The following is a 24,184-nucleotide window of genomic DNA, read 5'->3' as shown; positions in this document are numbered from 1 at the left end:
ATGTATACCACATGGTAGGTACTTCTCTACCCACACACTAAACATAAAGACCCACCCTGTCTTGCCTTTTTTCCACCCTCCTACATACACTTAATACCTGCACACAGGCACATACCAACAGGGAAGGACTCTCTTGGAACATTGTCAGAGCCATTCTTTAGACCTCCCAGGTAGGTCACTACCCTGAAATGAAAAGCCGCCAACCTTTAATTTTTGAAGCTGGTAGAATAGGGCTGATTAAAGTTGACTCCATACTGAGCAAATACTGTGAGGAGTAATTTAGTTCTTGATCCATCCTCTGAATGTTAACAATTGCCATCACCACCACCCCTAATATTGGTACAGTTCCAAGCATATTCAAACAGAAGGGCCTTAATCAAATGAAAACATTAGCCCACTTCTGACCCTGGGCTTGATGGCTGGACTATGTGATAGAGAATTGGAGTAGAGAGATGAGTTCCAGATTAGGGCACTGGAAGGTCGGGATGAATCTATATTATGACTTAGAGTCAGAATCCCAGGAACAAATGTGAAGGGCAACTTAGAGAACCCTAATTCCTTCAGGAAAAAACACTCTAAAACTTCTGAATTCCAGCTCAGTGCCTGTGGCTCAAGCGGCTAAGGCGCCAGCCACATACACCTGAGTTGGCAGGTTCGAAGCCAGCCCGGGCCTGCCAGTGATGGCTGCAACCAAAAACTAGCCGGGCATTGTGGCAGGTGCCTGGTCCCAGCTACTTGGGAGGCAGAGGCAGGAGAATCGCTTGATCCCAGGAGTTGGAGGTTGTGATGGAGCTGTGATGCCACGGCACTCTATCTACCCAGGGTGACAGCTTGAGGCTTTGTCTCAACAACAAAAACAACAAAAAAACCCTTCTGAATTCCTACCTCATAGGCACACCTGTCTGTCTTCTATAGTTATTGCCAGGAAAACATCTCTGGCCACAAACCCTGGAGTTCTGGTATTCTCTGTTGAGTCTTGCATCCAAAACAAAGATCGTGTACTATTCCCCACTGAATGACAGCAGTTATTGCACACAGTGCAGGAAGAGGTTATTACTTTAAAAAGAAATCTCTCATAAACATAGAATTCCCATATGACCCAGAAATTCCTAGATATATACCCCTCAAAATTGAAAATATTCAAATAAATACTTGTACGTGAATGTCCATAGCAGCACCCGTCACCACAGTCAAAATATGGAAACAACCTAAATGTTAATCAACAGCTGAATGGACAAACAAGTTGGGGGATACACATATAATAGAGTATTATTCATCGGGAAAGGGAGGGAAGGGAGGGGGAAGGTAGGTGGAGGGAGGGGGATTAATGGGATTATACCTGCGGTGCATCTTACAAGGGTATATGCGAATCTTAGTAAATGTGGAATGTAAAGGTCTTAGCAAAATAACTAAGAAAATGCCAGGAAAGCTATGTTAACTAGTGTGATGAAAATGTGTCAAACGGTCTATGAACCAAGTGTATGGTGCCCCATGATCATACTAATGTACACAGCTATGATTTAATAAATAAAAAAATGCACAAAATAGCGATACATGCTACATGTGTCAACCTCAAAAATATGCTAAGTTTAAAAAGCTAGACATAAAAGGTCATATACTGTATGATCTCATTTATATGAAATATTAAGAATAAGAATATTAAGAATAATCCATAGAAACAAAGATTTGTGGTTGTCAAGGGCTCCGGGAAGGGAAGAATGGGGAACAATTGCTTAATAGGTACTGGGTTTTCTTTTGGGGATGATGAGTTTTGGAACTGAATAGAGGTGGTGGTTATACAATACTGTGAATATACTAAATGCCACTGAATCATTCACTTTAAAATGCTTAATTTTATGTCATGTGAATTTCAGTACAATTCAAAAAAAAGGCAGGAGGATACTGACTCAGCTGGCATATACATTTATCCTCTTATATCCTTTCTAGCTGAAGGTGATGGTGGATCAGCCCTTATGAAACAATAAGCATTTGCCAAAGTAGATTGAGCATAAACGGTCTTTGATATCATGAAGGTAACCACAGAATCACCGTTTTTATTATGAGAAAAATAAAATGCCTACTTGATTTAAAAACAAAAGGCAACAGCAGTTTTTGTTCTTTACAAATTTCCTCTGTAAAAACAATCTTAACATAGGCTAAATGAGCAAATTTATGTGCAAGCCTTGGAACAGATGTTTTTGTTATATGTACTTTTGTTTAGGTGGCTTTGCCAGTTGCTAGGAAAATGTCCTTTGCTACACAGGTCAGCACTCACCATCTGTAAGCCTTCCAAACTGCAAGTTCTGGACAGAAAATTAATACAAAATAGCATCAGACATTAGGTATACAAATAACAACAGAAATTGAACATGGCAGTCCTTTATATAAGGGTAGTTTACTCTTGGCCTGATGAAGCTACCACTTAATTGTTTCTTCATTTAACAAATATGTATTGATGGCTACTTACTATGTGCCAGGCACTGAGCCAGGGTATGAGCCAGAATATTACAATGAACAAGAAAGATAAAGGTTCTGCTCTCAAGGAGCTTACATTCTAGTAGGAAGGGAAGGGGAATGTAGACAATAAACACATGAGAAATTTAACAAATTTATTAATATAAAGCATACAGATCAACATGTGGGGCTTCCAACTCTCCTGATTTAGCACTGGCTCTTAGCTCCTCCACTTCTGCTTTGGCTTGACAGGGTGCTCAGGACCCTCAGATATCCAGAAGTCAACAGCTTTTTCAAAATCACACCACTGGTCTCAGTAATTAAAAACTTCTCAGTTCCTTGCCATCATTGTTGCCAGTTTCTGTCCATTCTAGCTACTCCTGGAATAAAGCAAACAAACAAAACACCTCACCCCAACCACCTCCACCCCTCTCTAAAAGGGGAAAAAATAAACCAGAAGCAAAATCCATTACTGTTCCCCCAAACAAACAAAACAAAGCATAATTTTCTGGTAGAAGGTGGAGGAGGAGAGAAGTATGGGCACAGTATTCAGGTAAAGAACTTGTATAGGAGGAAAAATGAAAATAATCATTAATACATAAGGTTATATCTGTAGCATCTGAAGAACATGCCCTAGGTCAGTGCTGTCCAATAGAAATATACTGCAAGCTATAAATGTCACCCATTTATGCAGTTTTAAATGTTCTTAGTCATAATAAAAGAAGCAAAAATAGGTGACTTTTTTTCAGAGCATATTTTCTTTAATCCAATATACCTACAGCATTCTTTCCAACACATAATCAGTATGAAAATTAAGATAGCTCACATTATTTGTTCCCATAGGTCTTCAGAATTCAGCATATGTATTTGTATAACATCTCAAATTGGACTAAATAACAGCCACATGAGGCTGGTGGTGACCTTATTGGACCATGAAGCCCTAGAAAAAGTACTCACTAAATTCTCTTTTCCATGAACATTAAAGCCAATGGCTCTCAAAATTAAATCCTCTAGATGTCTCATTGGCTGTGCCCTACAAGTTATATTCCAGCACTATCTTCTGATAGTTCTGGAGACACAGCCCTGAGTATCATGATCCATAAGAGAGCATAATTAGCTAATTCACTATTCAGGTTCAGCTGATGAACCTTGGTGGAGAAAAGGCTATGTTCCCCTAAGTGCCAATTCTGTCCATCCATCCATCCGACATTTATTGAGAGCCTACTATGTGCCAGAATTCTATCTGCCCTCTAGGAGCTTATAGTCTTTTGGAGTAGTTGGCAGACATAAACAATGAAAAAAGAAATAAACACGTTCATTTCAAATAGTAAGTAATTTTGCTGTGAAGAACATAACATTGAAATACATGCTCATGAATGTTAGAGATTACTTTAGATAGGAAGGACAGAGAAGACTAGATTCTCTGAGGTGGCATTTAACCTGAGAATGAAGTAACAGGGACAAGAGCACAGAATAGAGCTGGGGCAAAGACCTAAGGCAGGAAGATTGGCACGTTTGGAAAACAATGTCAATATGTTTAGAGTAGTTAACAAGGCGATCCATAGGCCATGTAGGTAGCCAGGGGCCAGACTACATGGGACCTAGTAAAAAGAGTGAAGAGTTTGGATGTTGTTCTAAGACAAATCAATGAAGGGTATTAAGCAGTTAAGTGAAATCATCTGATCTACTTTTTTTAAAAATCCTTTTGTGTATGTATCTAAGAGCATGGAAGCATAAGAGTGGGAGTAGAGACACCGGCTGGGAGGAGGCTGCTACAGTCACCAAGACAGTTGACGTGGCTGAGAGCAAGGTGATAGTGGTGGAATAATAAGGTCACATTTAGAATATATTTTTAATTTTTCAGCAAGTTCTGTTAGCTCTACCTTCAAAATTAATAGTAGATAATAAAAGTTATATAAATTAGATTACATTTTGAGCCTGACAAGACTTGCCAAAAATTGGATTTGGGATATAAAAAGAAAGGATGGCTAGCTATTAATATTTTTAATTTGAGCCTGTTGGTAAAACAGTGGTCCCATTTACTGAGTCTGGAACAGGAGCAAAACTCGCTCTTCCTCCAATATTTCCAATTGTGGCAAATAGAACCTTGATCCAGCTAGAAACTTGAGCTTCAAGGCACTGTTCTATCCAAATCCCATTAATTCTAACTCCCCAAAGTTTCTCAAATCTGTCCCCACCTTTCTATACCCACTAACTTGGACAGGTCTTTGGACCAAATTTCTCACCAAGCCTACTAAAATAGCCTTAATAATTTCCAGGTTTAAACTCCAAACCAGTATCAATACTACTGTTCATTTGCTTAAAAAAATACCAAACAATCTTTTTGAAGAGAAATTTGGCAGTATCTATCAAAGTTTAAAATACATAAGTCACTATGAGAGTTTTGAGGCAGACTGTGTTATGATCCATTATTTCACTTCCAAGAAACACAGTCAACAGCATCCTTTCTGATTCATTCCTGCAAGATTCAACTTGCTTGGCTTATAATTGTTGCAGGGAGGGTTTCATTTGTTTCTGTCCGTGTGGATTTTACGTTTCTGGATTTTTTTTTTTTTGTAGCGACAGATTTTTTTTTTTTTTTTTTTTGTCTCACTTTATGGCCCTCGGTAGAGTGCCATGGCCTCACACAGCTCACAGCAACCTCCTCCTGGGCTTAAGCGATTCTCTTGCCTCAGCCTCCCGAGCAGCTGGGACTACAGGCACCCGCCACAACGCCCGGCTATTTTTTTGTTGCAGTTTGGCGGGGGCTGGGTTTGAACCCGCCACCCTCAGTATATGGGGTCGGCGCCTTACCGACTGAGCCACAGGCGCTGCCCATGTTTCTGGATTTTTATATATCTAAAAATTTTCATAATGACCTACATAGACATAACAATTGTTTATTTCTCTTTTATGATTCTATCCTATAGAACTACTCAAAGAAGAGAATGAAATTATGAGGGTTATTTGTTATAGCACTGTAATAGTGAAAAACTGGACACTAAATATCCATTAATAAGGGAATTACTATATAAACCATCCTAAAATTATAAAGTTCTATCTAGGTCCTTTTTAAAAAATGAAGATCTAAATATACTAAATGGAAATCTCTCTAAGATATTTCAAAAGTCAATGGCAATGTGTATGATTCCTTTCATTTATGTGAAAAGCACGGTAGTGTATCTGTGTATGTGTGGTTTCTTTTTTTTTTTTTTATTGTTGGGGATTCATTGAGGGTACAATAAGCCAGGTTACACTGATTGCAATTGTTAGGTAAAGTCCCTCTTGCAATCATGTCTTGCCCCCATAAAGTATGACACACACCAAGGCCCCACCCCCCTCCCTCCATCCCTCTGCTTTCCCCCCCCCATAACCTTAATTGTCATTAATTGTCCTCATATCAAAATTGAGTACATAGGATTCATGCTTCTCCATTCTTGTGATGCTTTACTAAGAATAATGTCTTCCACTTCCATCCAGGTTAATACGAAGGATGTAAAGTCTCCATTTTTTTTAATGGCTAAATAGTATTCCATGGTATACATATACCACAGCTTGTTAATCCATTCCTGGGTTGGTGGGCATTTAGGCTGTTTCCACATTTTGGCGATTGTAAATTGAGCTGCAATAAACAGTCTAGTACAAGTGTCCTTATGATAAAAGGATTTTTTTTCCTTCTGGGTAGATGCCCAGTAATGGGATTGCAGGATCAAATGGGAGGTCTAGGTTGAGTGCTTTGAGGTTTCTCCATACTTCCTTCCAAAAAGGTTGTACCAGTTTGCAGTCCCACCAGCAGTGTAAAAGTGTTCCCTTCTCTCCACATCCACGCTAGCATCAGCAGTTTTGAGATTTTTGAGATGTGGGCCATTCTCACTGGGGTTAGATGATATCTCAGGGTTGTTTTGATTTGCATTTCTCTAATATTATAGAGATGATGAACATTTTTTCATGTGTTAGCCATTCGTCAGTCATCATTAGAGAAAGTTCTATTCATGTCTGTTGCCCATTGATATATGGGATTGTTGGCTTTTTTCATGTGGATTAATTTGAGTTCTCTATAGATCCTAGTTATCAAGCTTTTGTCTGATTGAAAATATGCAAATATCCTTTCCCATTGTGTAGGTTGTCTCTTTGCTTTGGTTATTGTCTCCTTAGCTGTACAGAAGCTTTTCAGTTTAATGAAGTCCCATTTGTTTATTTTTGTTGTTGTTGCAATTGCCATGGCAGTCTTCTTCATGAAGTCTTCCCCCAGGCCAATATCTTCCAGTGTTTTTCCTATGCTTTCTTGGAGGATTTTTAGTTTCATGCCTTAAGTTTAAGTCCTTTATCCATCTTGAATCAATTTTTGTGAGTGGGGAAAGGTGTGGGTCCAGTTTCAGTCTTTTACATGTAGACATCCAGTTCTCCCAACACCATTTATTGAATAGGGAGTCTTTCCCCCAAAGTATGTTCTTGTTTGGTTTATCGAAGATTAGGTGGTTGTAAGATGTTAGTTTCATTTCTTGGTTTTCAATTCGATTCCAAGTGTCTCTGTCTCTGTTTTTGTGCCAGTACCATGCTGTCTTGAGCACTATGGCTTTGTAGTACAGACTAAAATCTGGTATGCTGATGCCCCCAGCTTTATTTTTGTTACTAAGAAGTGCCTTAGCTATACGGTTTTTTTCCAGTTCCATACAAAACGCAGAATCATTTTTTCCAAATCTTGAAAGTACGATGTTGGTATTTTGATAGGAATGGCATTGAATAGGTAGATTGCTTTGGGCAGTATAGACATTTTAACAATGTTGATTCTTCCCATCCATGAGCATGGTATGTTCTTCCATTTGTTGATATCCTCTGCTATTTCCTTTTTGAGGATTTCATAGTTTTCTTTATACAGGTCCTTCACCTCCTTTGTTAGGTATATTCCTAGGTATTTCATTTTCTTTGAGACTATGGTGAAGGGAGTTGTGTCCTTAATTAGCTTCTCATCTTGACTGTTATTGGTGTATACAAAGGCTACTGACTTGTGGACATTGATTTTATATCCTGAAACATTACTGTATTTTTTGATGACTTCTAGGAGTCTTGTGGTTGAGTCTTTGGGGTTCTCTATGTATAAGATCATGTCGTCAGCAAAGAGGGAGAGTTTGACCTCCTCTGCTCCCATTTGGATTCCCTTTATTTCCTTGTCTTGCCTAATTGTATTGGCTAGAATTTCCAGCACTACGTTGAAGAGTAAAGGTGACAGAGGACAACCTTGTCTGGTTCCAGTTCTAAGAGGAAAATGTATGTGTGGTTTCTAAAGGCCTAGAAAAGGTCTGGGAAGATACAGACCCAACTATCAACCATGGTTACCTCAAGGTAGTAAGATGAGCGTGGGCTAGGGAGCTTCCTTTCAATGTCCAACTGGTCTCAAACAATACCATAAAGAAATAGTTGATCATTTCTCCCTCCTTTCTAGATGACTAGAAGTAAAGTACCTTGGCAAGATGAAGGAGAAACCCTTGGTGGCTCACACCTATAATCCTAGCACACTGGGAAGCCAAGGCAGGTGGATAGCTTGAGCTCACAGGTTCAAGACCAGCCTGTACAAAATGTGGGACCCCCATCTCTACTAAAAATAGAAAAACTGAGGCAAGAGGATCGCTTGAGCCCAAGAGTTGGAGGTTGCCATGAGCTATGATGCCATAGCACTCTACCCAAGGTGACAGCTTGAGACTGTATATCAAAAAAAAAAAAAGGAGAAACCTACTTGTTTATGCTGGAGTTTGCTACAACCTCAATCCTAAACCTACATTAGTCCCCCAATAGTTAATAATATATCCTGTGCCTGGTTTGAATTGCTATAGTATTTCAGAAATTTTGTTCTTATTTGGATTTTATTTTAAAATAAAATACCACCTACCTTCACAAAATATTAGAGCTGGAGGGAATCTTGGTGATCCTAGAACAGTCTTCTCATTGACAGTTGAGAAACTGACCTAGAAATACATCAGATAACAGTGTCACAGGAAAACAGTGCCTAGCTAGCTGGAGCCTGAATTAGAAGCTAGTTTCCCAACTTAAAGGATATGCCACATTGAACAATTTCTTTTAGCCATTTATACTTAAATGCCTTAAGGTATCTGGGAGAGCAAAGGGCTTCAAATTAAAAAAAGCTTAAAAGGCACTAAAGGCTGAAGAATGAAAGTTTTCCACCAGACACGGGTTATGAATAACCTATAGCCAAAGTTGTTTATTCATCACCTTATTTTTGGCAAAGTAAGATGAGTGATATTGTTTTAGTGCTGTGGGGAGAGAAACCTGTTCATTTCAAAGCCAGTTAACTTCCTTTGCTGACTCCTAGAGGTAGAGAGATTGCTCCTTGGTTAGGGAAACATTGCTGGGCCATTGGGATACAATAAGAGCTTTTAAGGCACTATTTAGGAGGAAAAGGAACAAAATAAATAAGTTATTTTCTATAATACAGTTAGAACTTTCCAAGGTCTTTGGAAAGGGGTGATGAAGAGAAGGAAAAAGGAAACTGAAATTTTAGTAAGATTTGAAGGTAGGTTTCTACTTAGAATGAAACCTATGAGAATGGCTAAGAGATTCTTTAACAAGGATGAATAAAATCCAGTCTTGTTCTTTGACTATGCCCCTCTCTCCTTGGTCATTACTATAAAATTTCAGTGAAGATCTACTGCACAACTATGTTGATGGTTCTGGGAGTCAGTACAGAGAGACAGAGAAGTCATAAAAGACGGGATATAAGCTCCCTGCCTCCTCTCCTTTCCTCTCACCTATCAAAAGAACTGTGTTCTGGCATGTTAGCATGAAAAGTTCTATTTAAATTCTAAAAGACAGTGGAAATGTTGGGATACCTGGGAAGCTGACACTTGAGTTACACTAACATAGTCAACTACATTCAGAGAAACCAAATTCCTGCCATCCCTATGTTAGTGTAGGTTGTGGGTAATGATAACTCCAGTTGTCCTGGAGTCAAGAGACACTATGACTACATGTATCTACCAACCTGTGAGTCTGCTCTTATTAAGAGTTCAGAGGCTGGGTGGCACCTGTGGCTCAGTGAGCAGGGTGCCGGCCCCATATACCAAGGGTGGTGGGTTCAAACCCAGCCCCGGCCAAACTGCAACAAAAAAATAGCCGGGCATTGTGGCGGGTGCCTGTAGTCCCAGCTACTCGGGAGGCTGAGGCAGGAGAATCGTCTAAGCCCAGGAGTTGGAGGTTGCTGTGAGCTGTGTGACGCCATGGCACTCTACTGAGGGCAATAAAGTGAAACTCTGTCTCTACAAAAAAAAAAAAAAGAGTTCAGAGGCTGATAATTGGCTGGGCTGCCATTTTTGATCCTTCTGTCACTGAGTGGTTTTCCTCACCTTGAATTTGAGCCACTCAAAAGATAAACCTGTCTGATAAAGTAATATAAACTCTATTGAGTCTTATTAGATATGGTATTGAAATAAGGGGGTAGTGTTCAAAATTTTCCATATTAAATTATAGTTTCCTATTAATTTTGAGTATAAATTCGAGATATTTATCCAAAGAAATGATGAACCCAGGATTTAAAAACCCAAAACAGGACTACTAAAAATCCTAGCATCAACATAAAAACAGCTTGCCTTTGTCACTCTATTTCTTTAATTTTACTACGTAAGTACTACATGAAATTCATTAAATGTCCTTTTTTATTTTTTTTTTTTTCCAAATTGGGAATATCTTTTTCATTATAACAGCTTAAGATCACTGTTAACTATCATCTCCAATTATACTACTTATATATTTATACCTTCCTCATAAGTTTATTATGAAAAGAATAAGTCAACATATGCAAAGCACTTAAAATAGTGTCTGGCACAAAGTAAGCACTATGTTAGCTACTTTTTCTTTTACATTAAAAGGCTTCAAGGGCAGAGACAATGTTTACTACGAGACACAGGTTATCGCTACCTATGGAAAACTCTAGAAAAACTGAGTCCTATATTTAACACACTATGGATGTTTTCTCACTGTTAATACAGTGATCCTCCTGCAACTTCCTGAATAACTGGGACTATAGGTAAATACTACCGCACACAGCTCACTATACATTTTATTTTTGAGACAGATTGTTACTCTGTTGCCCCAGGCTAGAGTCTAATGGCGGCATCACTCACAGCAACCTTGAACTCCTGGGCTCAAGCAATCCTCTTGCTTCTGCCTCCCAAGTAGCTGGGACTACAGGTGCCTGCCACAACACCTGACTCATTTTTCTATTTTTAGCAGAGACAGAGTCTCATTCTTGCTTAGGCTGGTCTCAAACTCCTAAGCTCAAGCAATCCATTCACCTCAGCTTCTCAGAGTACTAGGATTACAGGTGTGAGCCACTCTACCATGGCTGGCCTCACTATATTCTCTTTTATAGCTTTGTAGTTTCATGAGAATGTAATTTAATCACTGATTAATGCACATTTAGTGTATCTTTCTATTCTACTTCAAATACTTCTGCAATGAATACTCTTATTCATATTTCTGTATTCAGTTGTAACATTTTTCCGTAACACAAACTCCACATACACAGATAAGAACATACAGTTTTAAAAACATTAAGTACATTTTAAAATACCTACTTAAATTAACTTTTTCTAGAACTATGAAAGCTTAAAAGATAATGTTTTAAAGTTGAATAGCACCAGTATATGGTGCCCCATGATCGCATTAATGTACTCAGCTATGATTTAATAAAAAATAAAATAAAATAAAATAAAAATAAAATAAAGTTGAATAGCATCACTTCTTAACCTTCTGTCTAATAACCAATGTAAAGTTAATACATCAAGGTCATTGTTAAGGCAACTTATTGCCAGAAAAAATTTAGGTCACACATGATGCATCTATTTTTAGAAATAATATGGCTAATAAGATAAAAAAGTCTTTAATTTTTTTTAATGGGAAGAGTATTCATTTTGATTATAATATGTTACAAGATATTATACAGAGATAGGAAGTAACAAATAGCAGTCAGTATAAAATAGATTTATTGTCAATATTCAGTCATTAATACAACCCAGATAAATGAAACATTACTTCATACAAGGCTCAGATACTCTAAAATGCTATCTTAACTTCACATGTGTAATATGAAATGATAAATAAAATTACAATGTAAGAAAAAATATTACAAAAATTACAATTGTAGTAGACCCTTGTATGAAAGTTCTTTATTTTTGAAGTTCTGCCTTAGGGAATAATACCACGCTACATATCAGAATCCAAAATAAACTGTTCCTTTAGGTCACAATACTCAAAAATATAAAGGATGCACTCAACAGTACCATGTCTGACAGGAATAAAAAGTGAAACAGAGAAAGCCTTTCATGATGTTGGGGAGGGCAAGGGAGAGTAATCAATCATTCTATGTTGATTTCTGCTGGAAAGGCTTCATTAAACAATTTATAGCACTGACAAAGGGTTTATAGAAGAAGGGGGTCAGAAATGGGACCGTTCTCAGCTCTACACAAAAAAAAGTCCAAATCAGATCAAATTCAGGGAGTTCTAAGGCACTGTTCCCAATGCTCTCTGCTCTTCAATACTTTATATGGACTTCTTATCCATTGTCTATGTTTTTTCTTGTTTTTTTCATAAGGTTTACCAAGCATACTTTGTTTTCTATTACCCTAAGTTCAAACCAAAAAGGATTAAGCAAAACAACAGAATCTACCGCTTGGTTCAATTTTAAAGACACAAATTCTGGTTCAAATATTAATCAGGAGACTCAGGCATATCCATCCTTCTTCCACACATACTCCAACCTCCCCTTACATATTGACCCCCAAACTCAATTTTGAGCAAATACTCAAATTTGGGAGAAGTTTTAGAATTTTTTCTCCTTTATCAATAATTTTTCTGTTGGAAAGTTGCTTTGGTTGGCAGCAATATAAGGAATTATTTGGAATGCTTAGTCAGAACAGATAAAAAAGGATATCACCAATGAATTATTGTAACCTATCAGAGTAGGTTGATAACCTATTCTGCAGGTAGACAGGAAGAATTTACTTAAGGATTTCCCTCACTCATTTCAGAAGAGAGAAAAATGTGTCTTTAAAAGCAAAGGAAAAAATAGATAAAGAAATATAGCAAAATATTAATACTGTATTAATAGTAGGGAAGGGAATGCTTATAGCCAACCTACCTTGCTGAAAACTATCTGACATAAAAATCAAACTTTTTCTCCATTATTCTTTGTACAAAATTAAAGTTGCTTCACATCAAGAGGAGCAGAAAGCCACTAAAACATTTTCTTTCTAAGGTGAGCATCAGAGAAAGGAGGAAAAAGTAGAGACAGCTCACTCAAAGAGGTCCTCAAACATGCGTTGTCCCATCGCTATGTATGCTTCCTTTTCTTCCGGTGTCATCTGGGCTACCAGCTCTGGCCGTTGACTCACTTCACTGTAGGAGAATGGACGGCCAGCCACCATGACAACGGGGTCATCTGCTACTTCTTCAAACTCATCCTCCTCCTCCTCATCCTCTTCTCGACGATGTACAGCCACAGCCGCAGGACGCGGTGGAGAATCATCATCTGACTCACTGGTCTCACTCTCTGAGTCACTGCCATTGGCGGTGGTCACAGGAGCAGCCGCCCCCACTGAACCAGCCGCAGCAGAGAGAGTCTTCTTCTCGTGAATAAGCAGTGCTCGCATGACCTCCTCATTATCATCAGGCCCTGCACGGCCTTCCTCACGCTCCTGAAATGCATCCATATCTATGCCACCTGGGGAGTAAAACTCAGAAAGTCAATATCCTTAAATATAAATGGTATTCCTTTATAACTAATATTATTTTAGTATATTTAAATATATAATAATATAATGAAATAACACAGACTTCACTAGTTCCCTTTCTTGAGCTGCTGTTTATAAGATATTCAAATGTTTCTTATAACTAGAGCTTAAGTATCATAAAGACCAAAGACGTAGATCTTAGGAGTTAATATAGCATGGACTGAATCCTGGTTCATGCAAGCTACAGCACCATGAGCAAGTTATCTCTAAACTTCAATACCTTTTTCTATAAAATGGGATGATAAAAGCATCTACATTCTAAGGCTTTGGATAAGAACACATGAAATAACGTCTATAAAGGACTAAGTATGGTAGCTGGCACAATAGCAAATCAAAAGATGGTTCTTCCTCTTGCTCAGTGTAAAAGCCAAAAGCCTTACTGTGGCTTATAAAGTCCTACACATAACTGGAACCCTTCCTGACCTCTTCTTGCTTATTCTGCTCCAGCCACAGTGGTCTCTGTGGACTCCTACTTCATGCCCTTTATATGGCCTGTTCCCTCTGCCTGGAATATTTTTCCTATAGGTACCCACACAGCTCCTTCCCATCCTTCATGTCTTTACTCAGCTGTCACCTTCTTTGAATTCACCCCATCCCTCATTCCCAATGGCTTTATCATTTTCCCCACAGCACTTAATTTTTAACACAATAAATAAATTATGTCCATTGTCTTTGTCGCTCCCCCATTTCCAGGATGCAGGTTCAACCACAAAATACATTTATCTTTTTTATTCACAGACATTATCCCATGTACCTAGAGAATACCTGCCACTATATGATGACTGAGTGAAAAAATGGCAGTTTTATTTTCCTAAAGCAAACTAAGCATACTTCGAACCGAACTCTTTATAATGAAGGGATGTGAATTTAGGAATGAAACTTCTCTCACCTCACCTCACACCTATCATTTTGTGTATACATCCTCTGTGATACAGTGTAGAGAAAATATTTCAGAAAAACAGCTGTATTCTGCATTTTGTTATACTACCAAACACATCGCCATTAAAAATACATAAAAGAAATAAAAATGTTGTTTGTAATCTAATTCCTCACTTTAAACCCTAACACTTATTAGCTATGTGACTTTGGACAAGTTACTTATCTCTCTGCTTTACTTTTCTCAAGTACAGAAAGGGAAAAAAAAATAGTATTTATGTCACTGGATTACTGTGAGGATTTAGTGCATGTGTACGTAGTGCTTAGAATAGGGTTATTTATCATTAACATCATCAAGAGAAGGCTCAAAAATGCTCATTTCTGACCATGGATGAAATGAAAGCATTTTCTCATCAACACATTAGAATGGATTAGCTGTAACTGCTGCACATTTTGGCAGATAAGAGAAAGGGAAACTGGAATTGACAAATTAAAAGTTTAGGTCAGAGAAAAGAGGCTTTTGATGGATATCAAAACAAGAGTTAAAATCAAACTTAACTACTTCAAAACATTGCCAAAGGCTGAACTTCCTCCCTAGAGCTCTTATTGCCAATGCAAAATTTCAACAATAACATAAAGGCAAAGAATGAACACAAATCTCTAAGGCAGTAATTGCTTCTAAAAGAATATTCTAAACAGTTTAATACTACCAATATAGGGTTTTGAGTAGTATTTAAAGTAAATATAAAAATAGGAGAAAACAAATCAGTTTCCTGACAGATTTCTGACAGAAATAAGGACTTATTCTGTTATAGAAGAAGATGGAAAACAAAAAACAAGGATAAATGAACAAATCTCTGGATGGTAAGTGAAAATATAGTTCTACAAAAAGTCTTATTTAACAGCACTATAATTGTCAAAGATGACGTATATCGTGAAACTATCAAGTTCACTGATTATGCTACCAGCGGTTCTCAACCTGCAGGTTGTGACCCACAGGAACTGTATTAAAGGGCCGCGGCATTAGGATGGTTGAGAACCACTGTGATAAGCAATTCAGAGTGCTTAAAGGCCAAGCTGCATCAAAAAACATAAGAAGAACTGAAGGTTGTATAAATGAGCAGCAAGGTAGTAGACCTAGTTTTATACTGGCAAGTGCATGAAAATCTGCCTACAGAAAAATAATCTGAAATATGCTAAAAGACATTGATTCAACCTATTGGATTCAAGGTAGAAGAGGATTCTAAGAAGTACCTGCACAGGTTTCTGAAATTATTGATCTTAACATGCTTCACAAACAAAGCGACAAACAAAATGTCAGAAGATACAGGAAACAAAACTCAAATGATTAGTGATGAATCTTATGCATAAACAACACATATTGTTCTGGTTATTAGTCTAAAAGTACATTATAATTGGAAATGGTCCAGAGAAAGACAATCAAAATCAACAAAAACTGTAGGTAGAGGTGGGAAAGAGGACTATTTATAAGAAAAGTAGATTCAAAAAAAATTAGAACTTTCAGTATAATTATGAGATGTGACTGAAATCTAGAAAATTCTGAAAGATATATTGGCTAGGCATGGTGGCTCATGCCTCTAATCCTAGTACTTCAGAAGGCCAAGGAGAGTGGATTGCTTGGAGTTTTAGACCAGCCTGAGCAAGAGCGAGATCCTGACTCTACAAAAAGTAGAAAAATTAGCCAGGTATTGTGGCAGGTGCCTGAAATCCCAGCTACTAGGGAGGCTAAGGCAAGAAGATCATTTGTGCCCAAGAGACTGAAGTTGCTGTGAGCTATGATGACATCATTGCACTCTATCCAGGGTGTCAGACTGAGACTGTTTCACAAAAAAATAAAATAAAAATTTCTGAAAGATAACATGATGAAATTTGAGGAAATTAAGCATAGCACAAATAAGATTCACTTCATAATTTCACTCACTAGAGGCTATTCTACTATCATAATACTTTCAAAGATGAACTGAAAACAACATACTATCCTATTTTATGTAAAAAGAAATACAAAACTTAACTGACTAGACTGGATGACTTATTTAAGGCCCATATGATTCACATTCTATCATTTTTATACACACAAAACATTAAATTTCTCAGCTTAATTATATATAATGTTGGTTAACAAATTTTATTCAATTTTGTTTCTAAGTTCAAAGAAAAAAAGTTTGGTTGCCTCAAAAACAGGCAAAAAAATCAAGTTGGAGAAAACAAATCTATTAAATAGCTGTACAGCCTAACTGCTATACAGGGTGGACATAAAGGGCGTGTGCAATTTAAAATAGTTTAACATAGTAAACTGCACACGAACTTGATGTTCATCCTGTATAATCTAGAACAATTTGAATCAAAAATAACTAACATAGTATGCTGATCAGAGGAGGAAAAGAGAATAAAGGAAAACTTGCCAAGGAAAACTTTTCTCTTATTAAAATTTAAATGTCTAAGAGAATCACTAGAGGTCTGCTTTTACCATCACTACCCACCTTCATACTACTTTCAAATAATAGTGTGCTAAATGCTCATTATGAAGGAAAAATAAGTCAGGGGAAAGGTCAGGAAACAAGTGATTCAGGTGATGCGTTAGCCATGATACATAACTGGGAATAGCAGGTAAATTCACATACTGATAGTATCTAACAAGAGGTGCAGATTCCCATTCATCTCTACTTCCCAGTTTGAGTAATCTTTGTCCAGTCTTAGCCTCCCATTTTCTACATACTCCTAAATCATCACCACCCAATGTCTTGAACCCAGTAACTTAGAGTAAAACGTAAATCTTTTTGGACTGTGAGACTGTTCAATCCTTTATACATGTGGTATCTCCGAACGTATTTCAGGCAGCACAAACTCCCTGCTAATGTTCATGACAGACGACATTAAAAAAGTTTGGAATAGTACGTAGTTTTGCTTCCCAAGTCAGAAAAACACATATTAATTAGGACAATAAGAGACTGCAGGAGAGGTAAATGTGGCCACCTTGAACACAATAGCACTTTTCTAAGAAATTAAGATGAAGAGACGGCAATTTTTCAAGTGTAAAAATAGAGATTTATAAAGCTATTTGTTATTTCCACTAAGTTGAAGGATAGTATGAGTACACTGGTTGGTTTTTGTACTTACTGCTAGATGTCTTCCTGATATAATGCAATTACTTATTTTGTACAACAGGTATAGTGGATTATCAATAAAACTAAGAATTGCCCAGTTTACCATTAAACCAAGTTACATTGAACCCAAGACACATCTGATTACTGATTACTTCTACTCTTACCTTCTTTCATCTCTTCAGAACTATATGCCCCTTGGACAGTGCTCTCTCTCAACCAAATGGGCCTCTCTTTAGCAGATTTCCCCTCTAGTGAGGCTCGATGAAGATCTTCTTGGTCATCCATGTTAATGACAACATTCTGAGTGTATAAGTCCTCATAAGAGGGACCTTTGGTGGTCCATGCTTCCCGGTGGTGCCCACCTGCCAGGCCAGCAGCTCCAGCAGTATATGCTGTACGATCCTTGCTATATAAAAAGAGTATAGGAAAAAGAAAAGTTAAAGTCTTGGTGTTTTGAAAAGGATGGCTGGGTCATTACTGAGGCATTATAAATAAATGCTATGTAGCAATCATATACACATGCTTTAATAATTCTGAGAAACCACTTCTATACGTCAGGGTGAAAGTAGCATGGGTTAGAACAACACACCAGACTACATATTTCCAGTTAAGTTCTTCAAGCACTGGATCCTCTGGTGTACATAAACGACTGAGGTTTTACAGAGGAAGATGTTTTAGTAACTACTCACAAGAGAAGAATGATATGGTAGGGACTTAATCCACTTAAGAACGCTAGGATCTGGGAAAAATCTCTTCCAGTAATACCATTCATAAGTATTTTTAAAAAAACAAAACAAATGTTTAAAAAATCTACTCTCAGGTCAACCAAGAATATTTCAAAGCAGTTCTACTTGCTTTTTCCTATACTTTGGGTGATGACCATGGAAAAGCTTGAGAATTAAGTTCATCTGCTACTCACCAAGTCAGTCACACCCCTCCTGCGTGGGCTAGCCTCTTTTCCTATTGAGTTATATCTTTCTATCTCCACATCTATGCTACATCCCCAACCGCTGTTTCTACTTTGCACCATGATCTGTTTCTCAGACTATCTTGTTTTACTTTTTACTTCTACTACCCATGAACTTCTCTCCTGTTAGCCTTGTTTAGTCGCTTATGTTCCCCCACCTCTATAAGTCAGGCCAAGTTTTCAGTTTTTCTTCTGTTCTGTGTTGCCTGCTTATTTCACACTCAATCTGCTCCAAATTCTTCTCACTGTACCTGATTCTGTGTCTAAGCTCAGACCTTGTCTTGCTCTGCCTGACACTGATGCTTTCTGCTTCAACTTATATGCATGACCCTCCCTCTCTGTTCGCACAGCTGTTTGTTTTACCGCATAACTATCCTCACGTTTGTTGAACAACCTGCTCACGCTACACCTTTTTCTGTGTTCCCTTCAGCAGCCACTGATGTCTTTCTCCTTAACTTCTCCATTTTTCTCCCCTTCTTTCCCAGGTATCCTGTCTCCTGTGTGGAGCCCTGTCTCATTCTGAATCTAACCACTACTTTGGCACATGACATCTCTCCCTGACAACGTTGTGTTCTGACCATCCTCTGGAGATAGACTTGGGCTCATCCCATCCTTCCTCTCTGCCCCCCGTCCTCTGGATATCTATAGGGCCACTGCTACTTTTGCAATAAAAAAATTCGCTCTTTCCAGTTGTCCAATCCACAACGATCCGGTCATTTAATACATGCCATCCAGCCTTGGCATCCTCTTCCTGATTCTAGCACTGTACCCAGGACTGTACCCAAGCCCTTCCTTCCTGGTGCTTGTTCCATCTGTTCCATGTCTCAGTCACTTCTTTTGTCTCATCTGCTCTCCGCTCTAAATCTAAGTCTTTGAGGCATCTCTCTCTAAACATGCCCAATTCATCTGTCTTGCTATATTTTAAAATCTTATGCTGCAGTTACAAATAATTTCTTTCTGCCTTCATCTGATGTTACTTTTTGTAATACTTCCTGTTTGTCTCAACTTATCTGACCCTAGTCCTTCTCTATCTTCTACCTGTTCCCATGTTTTTTTCTAAAAGGCTTTGTGGCTGCCTTCACTGGAATGTGACTGCTCACTTTGTGTAGGGTGGCTTTTTAAATTTTGGCGGCCCTCAGCATGTACTTTTTTCCTCCTATCTCTTAATCTGATCTGTTTTGGTATGTTTCTGCGCTTACTCTACGTTATGAGCCCTTTTCTCCCTCACCCATTCATTTGTCTCTAACTCCTTTCCAGGTCCCTTCTATCCTCAGCCACCATCCTTATCTTGCTGTGCTGAGCCTGCTCTGCATACCCGTCTGCCCCAAAGAGTGTTTCCCTCAGTTAGCTAACCCTACCTGGGAGAGACAGAAAAGGCAAGTTTCTCTAGCTCTGATCTGGCTAACTTCATTCTTACCTGTCTTTCTTTCATCCAGATTCTTAAGTGACTCACTCTTTCTGAGGCTATTCTGTTTCTCTTTATATATAATCCTGAACACATAGTTTTCCTCTATTCTCTATTATTAGCATTAATTCTGAAAACTGTCTCATGAAGGTATGAGAAGTACTTTGAGTACAAAAATAAGAAAATTAAAGAGAAAGAATAGGACAATTAAAATAAACATTAACATAAGGCTATTTTTTTTAGAAGGCTTTTGTTTTCAGCTTTCTGCTTTTAAAGAAATTCAAGCATGGGTTTTTATTTCAATTTGAGGCAGGAGACATTTAATCACAAGTCAAACAAATTTTAAAATTTATAACAATTTTTTTGAAGGGGAGGAACAATTTTTAAAAGGAAGTATTTTTAATCACTGAGAGCTGAATCTACAGATTTTACTTCTACCTTCACCACAGACACAGACAAATCTAAATCCTGAGCCAATCTGAGACTGAAGAAAATCAAGGTCCTTGGTCCTAATGACAACCCAGGGAGTCTGGAAGAGGCCTCCTCCCAGCTGAACCTCTAATGGGTAATACAGCCTGGCTAACACCAGCCTGATGGAAACCTAGTTAAGCTGTGCCTATGTGCCTAGATTTGTGACCCACAGAAACTGTGAGGATATCTGGAGTGAAGAAAGTGTAAGACAAGAAAGCATAAGAAGAACAGAGACAGGAAGGAGCAAAAATACAAATAATCTGAGGAGTATAATATTATTACTATGCAAGTATTTAAATTTTTGAGATTTTAAAATTCACTACTACTTAAATTCTTAATATAAAATCGTCTTCATTATGGAGGACTTCACTTTAACAAAAACTTGATAAATGTTTGCTTAAATTGTAGCATTCTCACATTCTTCCCTAAAACTGTACTTCAAAAAAACAAAACAATAATTAAAATATGAACCAGATCTATACAATTCTAATATATTGTGAGGTTGAATTTTGAATGCTCTACACTGTGATGAGTAGAAGTGCTTTCACATCCCATTTACAACTTCATCTCTAAGCGGTGCTATGAATGGGCCCCTTTAGGGAATGCGTACGGGTTAGTGAAAACTACATTTCAAAAAACTTAGTTTGTATATATCAAAGAAATTGATAGAAATTCTAGATGAGAGACATCTGGGTTCACTCCTTCTGATATTTTAATTTCTTCTACAGAGAGAATGTACAGATTTTAATTGAAGATGACAAAAATGGCAATCCATGTTTGAATCTTTTTATATTATTTCAGAAATTTCAGAACTTTTAAAAGATGTAATTCTTACTCAGATGTGATAGAGGAATATTATTTCAAAACTAAATTTTTAAAGATCTTTAAGGTGAGTGTTAAGACATAATGAAAAAGGCAAGGTTATTGGCCAGGACTTCTATTTCTGAAAAATAGGAAGATTTTATTTATTACCAGTGGGTGACTAGGACTGTCTATCCACTCTTGGGTTGGGCTTACTAACAGTTCTGTAGAAGCAGCCTCTGACACAAGCTTTGATATCACTTGGTCTTTTTTTTATTATCCTGGCACTCTCCCCCTGATTCTTTTCTGTACTGAGGCAGGATTAAATCTTTGGAGCAGGGTTGACTATTACAAAACTTATGTTCCTATAGTACAGAAAGGCCAAATTAATACCACTTGCAGGATGTTATATTCAGGCAGTGGAGCTTGTCAAATGCTTTGTAAGGCCATCTTAGCCAGGGTAACATCCTCTAATCTAGGTCTGATGATTTTTTCCTCTGACCACACGGAAACAATTGTACTTTGTTTTGGCTGGCAGCTCTAGGGATCCCATTTTGTCTTTCTTTCCTGCCTCCATTTATCCCCTTCTTACTCAGTGACTGAGCTATGGGGTATCCTTTTCCCAATCAATTAATTTTCTTTACTTTCTGATTTTTCTTTATCCCTGGATTCACCACCATTCCTGATAGGGAAGGTGACTTGATACAGCAAGCTGATGACTTGGTACAGCAAGCTGATAGTCGCTAATTACCACTAAGACTTGCCTCACCCATGGATGGTATCTAAATAAAGATCCTAGAATGGGAGCTGGACTGTGGTAGGTGGGGGACATCAGATGTAGGATGCCAGTGGTGGTGGTGACCAAATGACACCGTAGTGAGGAAGCATCTTGATAAACAGGACAAATAAGTACAAACAGAAGAGGAAATACAAGACTAATTCAGATAGTATTATATTGTGTAGAAAGTAACCAGTGTGTTGAATCAAACTTCAGCATGAAATAACTCCTAATCTGAATTATGTATTTTTGTAAAATTAATTTACTTCATGGACTTCATGTTAGAGCCAAATTTAAGTGGACAGAAAAAGATACTAAAAAAACCTTTCATAAGAGACCAAAAGGCCATTAACAAACACTTGAGCCTACCTCCTACCTGTGATGTGGATACTAGTTCCCTGCCAACTGTGGCTCCGCTCCTTTTTGCTTATTGGTTTTATTCAAATCCCATGCCTAATTGCTCTTAAGAACTTTGGGACCTTCCCAAGCCCAAGGAGGTAAATCTTAATTAGTCTAAGTACTATTCATGTGATCTCAATTCCTTTGCCAGATGCTTATTTAGAAAGAAACATATAAAGCAATGCTAGCCAGTGAGAGTAAGGGGGACAGACAGCTTTCCCAGAGGGCGTCCTTTATCCTTTCTTCAGTTTCAAAATAGGACACAAGGAAGGGAAGATCTCTTTTGCATCTGGACATTTTCATTCACCTTAGGCTAGCTCCCCTCATAGTCCCAAAAGGACAACCAACAGGCTGAGTTCAGCGGAGTATAAAGATGGGAAAAAACTAGGTCCTTGCAGATGTAATTGAGCTGTGAAATTAACCAATTCTGAACTGTACTACCTCAGGACTTCCGGTGTTGGGAAGACACACTTTCTTTTTTTTTTCTTTTTATTGTTGGGGATTCATTGAGGGTACAATAAGCCAGGTTACACTGTTTGCAATTGTTAGGTAAAGTCCCTCTTGCAATCATGTCATGCCCCCATAAAGTGTGACACACACCAAGGCCCCACTCCCCTCCCTCCGTCCCTCTTTCTGCTTCCCCCCCCATAACCTTAATTGTCATTGATTGTCCTCATATCAAAATTGAGTACATAGGATTCATGCTTCTCCATTCTTGTGATGCTTTACTAAGAATAATGTCTTCCACTTCCATCCAGGTTAATACGAAGGATGTAAAGTCTCCATTTTTTTAATGGCTGAATAGTATTCCATGGTATACATATACCACAGCTTGTTAATCCATTCCTGGGTTGGTGGGCATTTAGGCTGTTTCCACATTTTAGCGATTGTAAATTGAGCTGCAATAAACAGTCTAGTACAAGTGTCCTTATGATAGAAGGATTTTTTTCCTTCTGGGTAGATGCCCAGTAATGGGATTGCAGGATCAAATGGGAGGTCTAGCTTGAGTGCTTTGAGGTTTCTTCATACTTCCTTCCAGAAAGGTTGTACTAGTTTGCAGTCCCACCAGCAGTGTTAAAGTGTTCCCTTCTCTCCACATCCACGCCAGCATCAGCAGTTTTGAGATTTTGTGATGTGGGCCATTCTCACTGGGGTTAGATGATATCTCAGGGTTGTTTTGATTTGCATTTCTCTTATAGAGATAATGAGCATTTTTTCATGTGTTTGTTAGCCATTCGTCTGTCATCTTTAGAGAAAGTTCTATTCATGTCTCTTGCCCATTGATATATGGGATTGTTGGCTTTTTTCATGTGGATTAATTTGAGTTCTCTATAGATCCTAGTTATCAAGCTTTTGTCTGATTGAAAATATGCAAATATCCTTTCCCATTGTGTAGGTTGTCTCTTTGCTCTGGTTATTGTCTCCTTAGCTGTACAGAAGCTTTTCAGTTTAATGAAGTCCCATTTGTTTATTTTTGTTGTTGTTGCAATTGCCATGGCAGTCTTCTTCATGAAGTCTTTCCCCAGGCCAATATCTTCCAGTGTTTTTCCTATGCTTTCTTGGAGGATTTTTATTGTTTCATGCCTTAAATTTAAGTCCTTTATCCATCCTGAATCAATTTTTGTGAGTGGGGAAAGGTGTGGGTCCAGTTTCAGTCTTTTACATGTAGACATCCAGTTCTCCCAATACCATTTATTGAATAGGGAGTCTTTCCCCCAAAGTATATTCTTGTTTGGTTTATCAAAGATTAGGTGGTTGTAAGATGTTAGTTTCATTTCTTGGTTTTCAGTTCGATTCCTAGTGTCTGTGTCTCTGTTTTTGTCCCAGTACCATGCTGTCTTGACCACTATGGCTTTGTAGTACAGACTAAAATCTGGTATGCTGATGCCCCCAGCTTTATTTTTATTACTAAGAAGTGCCTTAGCTATACCGGTTTTTTTCCAGTTCCATACAAAACGCAGAATCATTTTTTCCAAATCTTGAAAGTATGATGTTGGTATTTTGATAGGAATGGCATTGAATAGGTAGATTGCTTTGGGCAGTATAGACATTTTACCAATGTTGATTCTTCCCATCCATGAGCATGGTATGTTCTTCCATTTGTTA

The 24,184-nt window shown here is 38.0% G+C and overlaps 1 protein-coding gene across 6 annotated transcripts in view; it reads right to left on the bottom strand.

Annotated features, from left to right (window-relative positions):
- Positions 1-2,057: 2,057 nt before the first annotated feature.
- The window catches only part of GTF2E1 (general transcription factor IIE subunit 1), a 47,836-nt gene continuing 25,709 nt past the window's right edge, over positions 2,058-24,184 (bottom strand). For 4 of the 6 annotated variants that reach the window (XM_053565582.1, XM_053565583.1, XM_053565585.1 and 1 more), the window contains 4 exons: positions 17,422-17,663; positions 12,763-13,186; positions 8,342-8,417; positions 2,058-2,834 (listed from right to left, as the gene is read on the bottom strand). In XM_053565582.1, the coding sequence (XP_053421557.1) occupies positions 8,381-8,417; positions 12,763-13,186; positions 17,422-17,663 (703 nt within the window). In that variant the 3' untranslated portion in view covers positions 2,058-2,834; positions 8,342-8,380. Of the gene's footprint in view, positions 2,835-8,341; positions 8,418-11,351; positions 13,187-17,421; positions 17,664-24,184 lie in introns of those variants that run through there. The other 2 variants (XM_053565584.1, XM_053565586.1) reach the window with 2 other exon arrangements.

The sequence above is a fragment of the Nycticebus coucang genome, chromosome 16 (assembly GCF_027406575.1).
Source record: "Nycticebus coucang isolate mNycCou1 chromosome 16, mNycCou1.pri, whole genome shotgun sequence".
Taxonomy (NCBI): Eukaryota; Metazoa; Chordata; class Mammalia; order Primates; family Lorisidae; genus Nycticebus; species Nycticebus coucang.
This window is presented reverse-complemented; position numbering and strand designations above follow the sequence as displayed.